Source organism: Varroa jacobsoni, unplaced genomic scaffold (genome assembly GCF_002532875.2).
Source record: "Varroa jacobsoni isolate VJ856 unplaced genomic scaffold, vjacob_1.0 scaffold_1423, whole genome shotgun sequence".
Lineage (NCBI taxonomy): Eukaryota > Metazoa > Arthropoda > Arachnida > Mesostigmata > Varroidae > Varroa > Varroa jacobsoni.
In genome coordinates, this window is record NW_019214325.1 from 614240 (window position 1) to 622374 (window position 8135).

Below are 8135 nucleotides of genomic sequence, written 5' to 3' on the forward strand. Positions count from 1 at the left end.
AAATGACCGATTACTATGAGTAACCTATGTTAGAAAAATTGTTGGTAGTACGCACCTCTAAGCCGTTGGGTACGTGATTTCATTTCATACCAGAAAAAATATTTTGTGCAGTACGACGAACAAGGGTACCTTTATACCTAGAGACTATCCATTCAGTCGTAAAATGTTACTATGTAAAAGGTGTACCAAATAAAGTAACAGATATAATATATGTCATACGAGTATAAAAGCATGGAGGACTGAACGCAATTTATCGGGGAAAGAAAATCTTTTGAGCGTAAACTTAGTTGCATGTATAAAATGAGAGCAATTATGAGTAAAGATGTATTATTTATGATTTACCTTTATTCATGATTAATGATAATAATAATATATATTCGATATAAGGTGTCGTGTACAAGTGTCTGTATACATCTGCGCCCTTTTGTGTACATAGCTAGGCAGAACGCAGACGACAGCAAACGATAAAAATCTTTGCTTGAACTTACTTTACGAACTATTCTATAAGTCACTCGAAATGAATAACTACTCTTGAACATACCAAATGAAGTAAACTTGAAAATATTTCGAAATGTAGTTGAATATTACCGAAGACGTATGTTATTTGTCATTAAACAAAGTTTTTTTCATCTAACTAATTCTTAATTCAATGAAATGTAAATAGTTCATGTCATACTAAATGTAAAATGGCTCCGCACGATTTAACTTAATTGCTATTAACACATGCAACAGCGCTGACATCTATCGTATACTCCGAATAAAGGGCACAACACCCGAACTTTAAAATGGGGTCACTAATTGTAAACTGAAAGAAAAAGTTTTTTAAATGAAATACCAGACACGATGAGGACAGGGAAATAATGCCTATGATATTCCTAAGCCAGTTGCTAGATACAGAAGACAACTTTATTTACGCAGGTTATGTTGTAGTGTAGTTGCCGGGACTCAAAGCAGCAACTCTTCATCTCTTTCACTCGGGGGCTTGACCGTCCGAACCACCGCATCGGTAGACATAAAAGATGCACAGTATGTCAGCGCCATCAAATAGTAACTAGAGGACACCTTTTAAAGAAGAATTGCAACTTTATTTTTCTATCACATTCGTTCAAGTAGTTTCAATGGAAACAACGACTAGCACAAGACGCATAAATTTTGCTTTAAATATGTTAATCGTGATTTTCATTTCCATCTTTCAGCTCACGACAAGTCATGGCGTCTTCTCCAAAAATCCTCTTCAGATTACCTTCTCGATCCAGCTTGCTAGACTTTTGTTTAATATCATTATAATAAGCGGTCGAACGGGCTGATCTCTCGTACAATGCTTTGCGAATCTATAACAAAATATAGACTATTTTCGTTCACACTTTCGAAGAACTATGCGTTGAGTCGACTTAGATACCTAGTATACCTGACAGAAACAATTATTAATAAATAAATGATCACCGCTAAAACAAGCGCTTTCAAGAGACTCTGGCTAGCTTTATCACGTGTACTGATGTGATAATTGCTTTACTTGTAGTTTAACGCCTAGTATAGCAATGGTCTAACATGATTACGTTGCGAATCCGTTCCTAGTTAGTAACCTACCTGCTGTGAATGCGTCTTTACAGTGATATAATGAAATGTAGATCCTATCATACATAACCCAATGCACAAGAGGACCACGACAGAATTCGGTTGACGCCTGATACCTTTTATTCCTGTAATTATTATCAAAACATTGCATGCAGACCAGACAATGTTATGTTTCGGCCAGTCTGCTGGTCTCATAAAGTAAGTAGGTTGGTACAATTCTTCAAATTATACTTCTTATCCACCATATATCGCGTCAACACGTGTTATGATAGAGATGAGTTTCTAGAAATTCGATATATATATTCTAGCCTAATCACAGATTAACAACTGTTAGATAAACTGTGCTTTTTTTTTATCATTTATCACACCCATGCACACTCAGTACGTTTCACGGTATCTACTGCCACCTTTCCTTTTTTATACCGTAATAATTCATAGAGCCGTAATCCGATTTGCGTTCCCTATTGAATCTCTCGTTTGGACGACTGTATCTGGCGTCTCGGTAGGGATTTTCGAAGGTGAACCTTCCTTCTGGTCGATAATAGAACTTAGAATTTTCGCTAGAGGTACTCCGCGGTCCAGAACTTTTGAATGTCGAGTGTGTGCTGGCATCGTAGGCATACCTCGATGATGTTTTGGAGAGCACCTAAAAGCGAAGCGAGGTCACGCGCAAACAAGAAGTTTAGGCTTGAGAAATTTCCATCTCAGTTAGAGATCTCTAAAATGGTAGAGCAATCGTACTTCACGTCGAAAATATGGTCTTCCCAAGAATTCAGGTGGTCTAAAAGTATACGAAGAAGGGATCCAGTTAAACATTCAGATAGCTGATTATTTCCCGGATGTATTCCCATCTCTTTATCGTTATTGCTATCTAGAAGTGCATTGACGGGTACCTCATAAGCTTCTTGAAGTTGAGCAAACTTCGTCGCACATCCCCCTTTATCCGGATGATGTATCTGACAGAGACGCATATATGCCTTTCTGATATCCTTGATCGAAGACCTTGAACCCACATCTAACACCTTGAGTAAATTAAGACAAATATGTCAGCCGCAAAAGTTCACTTAATAAATAATTACCATCGAAGGTAATTGCTATGCAATAATAAGCCAATGCTATTTTATAGCATTCAACAGACCAGTTTAAATGGATGGATACGCAGTCGATAGAAGTTACAAGTTTTTCTATCTGAGCATAATGTGCTCTACTTTTCATCTCTATTTAACATTTATGTTTGTCTGTTAGTATATTTTATATACCTTAATATATTTTATATATGTTAAACAGCAATAGTACTGTAAAGTGTCGAAACAGGAAGCATTACCTTATAATAATCCGGCTTTTTGCCTTCATTGCATGAGTTGTGAAGGTGCCGCACACGTAGAATGGCCTCTGACGGTAGCTCAAAGCCATGTACCATTCTTCACTTGGTAAGTAGGCTATTTTTCTCGGAATAACATTCTACAACTATAACAAAACACAAATTTACCCCACGGAATTTTATTTAAGTAGCAAGCTTATATTAAAATTAATCTGCTGGAAGAAGCTGTTTTTCGTGTAAACTCTTGGAAATATCGTATTAACATGTATACATATGTTTGCGACTTCAATCTGTTTCACTTTACGGTCACTTCTTCTTCGAGAGTAAATAATTCTTTTTGATAGCAGTTTTGTAATCCATGATGCTATATATATATTCAATATATATTATGTATATATATATATATAATATCCAAAAAACTAAACTTGTTTAAGTTAACATATTATCTTTTCCTTAATTTTGGATACGCTACCACTAAAAGTATACCTCCTATTCGATGCTAGAAATTTGCATTGAACTTCAATGGGCACATTTGAAATAATATATTTTGCAAGCATTGCAGTTGGATTTTCCCTTGTAATAGTTCCTGTCTCTTAAAAAACTGCTTCTTCCTGTTTCATGAGAGGTGACGGATCCTGTTAGTCCTAAGTTACCGTATGGCTGCTCCGATGTGACCCTTTTGCGACACCCCACAGTATTGTCTTTTATGCAAGTATTATGCATTTTAGGAAAAAAATAATAGTCATATTTGGCCTTAGGTTAAAAGATCTTGACTGTTGTTTTTTGAATTTTTGAAGCATTTCTATTACCACACAATATTACTTTTTACTTTCTTACACTTACAACTGCATTTTAAAACTTCAAAAAATATAGCAAATTCAAAAATTTTAAAAATTTAAAAAAATAACTATAAAGTATATATCCATTCACGCGCATTATCTGCAATTTAACACATTACAATTACGCTACGAAGCTTAATATTCCTTAGGAACTTGATGCTAATGAGTGGTAAGTTGTCGAAACGTACAGGTTTGATTTTTCGAAGATGTTTTAAGGGAATATTGGCATCAGAGTTAATCGACGACCATTATGTTCTGACTGAGCACCGTCAGCTATACCCTTTGTAAACAATAATTCGTTCATTCAACAGGCGGGAAATACAACAAACAAACAAACAAATTTTTATTACACTAAAGATAAGACAGCCGAATGAGCGAACTATTATTGTGATCGAAAGAGCTAAAAGAATAGATAATGAAAGACAGAATAGAAGGAAATATGAATCTCAATTTCAATTGATTTCAAACATCAGTGAATTGCGCCTATACATGGCAAACTCCATGAGTCTACTGAAGACACTCAAGAGTAAATTGAACTTGACTCTACTAATTGATGTTGCCTGAAGGAACAATTTTAAGTTAAAAATATGCTTAGAAAAAATAGCTCCTTTTTTTTACTCAGCAGTTAACTGCACATATGTATATGTCCATTTATAGAGAAATGACTCAAGAAGAATGGATAGATTAATAAAAAAATATATTCAGTTGCTTTTTGGGATTTAGGTAATTTGTACGATTTATACTGTCAGTCTGTAAAGGAAAATGTACCTAAGTATACAATTTAAAGGCCGCTATAACTGCATTATCAGCTTTGTCTTTCGTCAATATCATATTTGCATTAAAGATCTTAATTGACGCATATAAGGACATACCGTACAAATTGATTCAAATATTTAGAAGAAGCATTTCTTACAGTAGAAACGCACTACCTGTTCACAACGTCACGGAACTGGTTCATACTGACAAATAACAATCGTTGTGCGAAAGGAAGTACAATTTTATGGCGTCTGCCGATAACATAATAGTAACAAGAGCAGTATTGTTACTATTTAAAACTCCTTAAGAAAACCGCTTACTTTTAGAAGGTCTAGATACCGTATAAGGTCACACCAAATTGCATGTAGTCAAAACTTCATTAACTATGGGTGTACGGCTACCGTAACCTAACTACATTGTAATTATATATTGTACTTCACACTGGTATGTACCTTGCATATGTGATGTCATAGAGGATTGGTTTATTTTTTTTTTGTTAAAACACAAGGCCAAATGCTAAAACAATAATAGGACATGAAGGAGGCATTTTATGAAACTAACGTTAATGTTTCCCTCAAACATTTAAGAGGCTTTACTGAAATGTAGGGAAGTTGCCCATTTATTTTTATGCCGATCAGAGTCTGGTCAAAGGCGCGTCCTGATATCACTGTATAGATTAGTATCCGTAATGTTAGCTAAATTTCCATTCATTAGACATGTTTTGCTTGCGTGTCACCAATGCTGAGGTAGATTCTAAAGGATTTTAAAGGTAGAACATCTGTCAACAAACCGTGTAGCTGATGCAAGCCATAACAATCATAGCAAGCTATAGTAACTATTTGAAATCATGAAAAAACAATCCCTACTCAATTTAAGAATAATTGTCCCCCTACTTGACAAAAAAACACCGAACATTTTCCTTTTTAATAGAAGGTTATACATTGGTTAGTGAGTAATACATTTGTTAAGATGATTAGAACTGGTATTTATGGTACTCTATCCATTCGAATCTTGTGCATAGAGAAATCTTCATAAACTGTTTGAGGATTGCAAGTTGGAAACAAAAACGATAAGCCGAAGATGTTATCATTTTGCTTTTGTTCTATAACAGGTCGCAGATGTTGATTACTAAATTGTCTATTTATTTTGACCGTTGAACAGTTACATGCTTTTAATAGATAGAAATCGTCTGCTCAGACCATTAGAGCCGCTGACGTTTGGTGTCTCCACGCCAGATCTATCCAGGGAAATCTACGAGCCTATATACAAATATATGCGTAAAGCTATCTCGTTCTTAGATTGAGATTCAATATAGGGCAAGAATATACTTCGTGGTGGCCGGACGCCAAGCATTTTAGCCGGTGGTTAGAGACAGTACCAAGAGTAAAACACACTGCGTTTAGCTAAAGTATTCAATCTCTAATAAATGATAATACTTCACCAAGATAAGGTTAGCTGAATTGTCGAAATCTCCCACCGAATCTGACTGAATTCGAGACACAAATTCCTCTGGCACTTGAAACGGTGAATAGTCAGCCATAAGCGAACTTCACGCGTGCTTTGCTATTGGACACATTGTATCTTATCTGTGCGGAGGTAAAAGGCAGGTCATACTTACTTAATAAAGGCAATATCGAATAGCGACCAATGATTTTCTATTAGTTATAACTTGATAGCTTTTTTTTTCATACAGCTCAAGGCCAGTCTGTCATGCACGAAACGCACTCGTTCACAAAGCACAATCTGCATGCTGATGATATATATACATATATATATATATATATATAAGCGCGGACGATGCCGGTGGCTATCTTCAATATTGTTGCGGCGTTGGTTTCAAACATCGAAAATGAAGAGGGGGTCTGCTACCGTTGAACTTAATTTATATTAGGTTCTGTGGAAAAAAAAGCCTTTTCCCTAAAAAAATATTTTTCCCTCAAAAGAAGAAGTATTTGACCAGTTAGCTCTATTTTCCGCGTAAACCTCACCTGGATAATTCTCTGGCGACCCACAAAACCAACCCAGTTATACCGCTTTAAAAAATTGTATTGGTTCCAATAATGAAGCAAACAGATAGAGGTTTTTAGTGATATATGATATAGATCGAGTAAAGCCGTTAGCTGACGGTTGATTCATCAGGAAACCTCAAACGCTTGATCACCCTGTCAAACTCGTCTTGCATAAATCGTTGCCAATAATATGTTTTTTTTTTTCTTTATTCACACCACTTATGTAGCGTTGTACTGTGAATTCGCTAATAATTTATTATTATTATTATTATTATTATTATTATTACTATTATGTAGTGTGTGTCTGTAGTTGACGGGACGTAAACTCCAGGCAGACACCCCTTCTACTCTTCTTTGACGATGCAGTCAGTTAAGGCCTAGAGCCTCTAGCTTATGTATCATCAAATATATAGCGTAATGGCGATACCAACAACGAGACAAGCAGAGAAAGCTATTGACAATAGTATATATAGCGGTCAGTGCACTAAAAATCGGTTAGTAATTATCTCTAGAGAAAAACACTCCTACGCGTTCTACTTTTTGTTCAGTGCGCAAATGCCTAATTGATGTGTTGCTTTCTCCGTTCTTTTTAGAACTCGGAGAAATTTTTAGCCATACTTCCGTTCCCAGTGTTACCAATATGTTTCATTTCTCCGACTAACAAAGGACGCTTTTCCTATTTGTTATTGTTCTAACTTAAGTGTTTTATTTAGCTTATACTGTAGATAGTCCTACAAGTTATTCGGTACGAAAAAACCATCATATAACTAGATCATAAAAAAGAAAACGCGTTGTTGACAAGTTCGAACGACAAGCTGTTTGTCTCGTCCTGCTTCTCGTCTTGATGTAGTGCACGAACAATACGGGTGTGTGCGTCGGTTGCCGCTCTGATGGATGTGTTCAATATCGCTTTGCCGCCAAGATATTTGTGGCAGACCTATGACAATATGTTATTTTAGCCTTCTGCCGATTCAGATACTGCCTAAACGTTTCTGGACACATGTCTTCTGTAAGCCTAGACTAAAGCCAAGAAAGCGGCCTGGCTGATCGAGGCCTACTCGAATCAGTATGACTGTTGCTTACAGTTTGCCCAGTAGTGCTGACTCAAACGTGGCTGCCTGCTGCTTCATGGTGTGCGTGGTTCTCGTGGCAGAGAGCGAAAAGTTCCCGACATTGTGGTACGCTGTGGGCAGGCGCTGCTTGCTTGCCGAGTCCGATCTCTGTGGTGCAGCGCCAAGCGGCGGCGACGGCTGCCGCTGCCGCCGCTGTAACCGAAGCAGCGGAGGCAAGGCATCTGCCTGCCATGGCGCGCCCTCTGTAGTACCGCCACCTAGTCCATAGACCGCAAACAGACTATAGACGAGTTAGTTAGCTAGCAAAAGCCAATAGGTGACGTCCGAAAATAGCCGAGAGAGAGAGATAGATAGATAGATAGATAGAGAGAGAGAGAGAGAGAGAGAGAGAGGGAGAGAGAGAGAGAGGGAGGGAGGGAGGGAGAGAGAGACGCTAGGAGAAATAGGCGGTCGATAGACTTTCATAAAAGTCATTTCCGCAAAATTCATGAAGGTGAACGTGATGCAGTAAATGACTGTGTGCATAGGTGCGCGTATGCATACCTGCGTGTGTGTAACTGTC

The 8135-nt window shown here is 37.1% G+C and overlaps 1 protein-coding gene and 1 long non-coding RNA gene across 7 annotated transcripts; both read right to left on the reverse strand.

Moving 5' to 3' along the window:
- Positions 1-317: 317 nt before the first annotated feature.
- LOC111269870 (uncharacterized) lies at positions 318-4681 on the reverse strand. Of its 6 annotated transcripts, none has more exons than XM_022849761.2 (6): positions 3924-4034; positions 2900-3042; positions 2469-2597; positions 1999-2221; positions 1588-1700; positions 318-1062 (listed from the first exon to the last, which is right to left on the reverse strand). In XM_022849761.2, exons 2-6 carry the CDS (start codon positions 2993-2995, stop codon positions 946-948), a joined length of 678 nt encoding a protein of 225 aa, XP_022705496.1. In that variant the 5' UTR covers positions 2996-3042; positions 3924-4034; the 3' UTR covers positions 318-945. The 6 variants fall into 6 exon arrangements, with proteins under 6 accessions (XP_022705496.1, XP_086828413.1, XP_022705495.1 ...); XM_086972287.1 differs by lacking the exons at positions 318-1062; positions 3924-4034 and adding exons at positions 1064-1331; positions 4665-4681; XM_022849760.2 differs by lacking the exons at positions 318-1062; positions 3924-4034 and adding exons at positions 1064-1331; positions 4608-4628.
- Positions 4682-6689: 2008 nt separating this feature from the next.
- On the reverse strand, positions 6690-7967 carry LOC111269890 (uncharacterized). The gene is made up of 2 exons (XR_002685986.2): positions 7584-7967; positions 6690-7437 (listed from the first exon to the last, which is right to left on the reverse strand). It is a non-coding gene; the product is annotated as an uncharacterized LOC111269890 (long non-coding RNA).
- Between the last annotated feature and the right edge of the window lie 168 nt (positions 7968-8135).

Coding starts and splice junctions, on each gene's coding strand:
- LOC111269870 (XM_086972287.1), bottom strand. CDS start 2,995: ATGGTACATGGCTTTGAGCTACCGTCAGAGGCCATTCTACGTGTGCGG. Junction 2,598..2,899: donor AAAAGCCGGATTATTATAAG/GTAATGCTTCCT, acceptor AATTTACTCAAG/GTGTTAGATGTGGGTTCAAG. Junction 1,332..1,587: donor TAAAGACGCATTCACAGCAG/GTAGGTTACTAA, acceptor ATTTTGTTATAG/ATTCGCAAAGCATTGTACGA.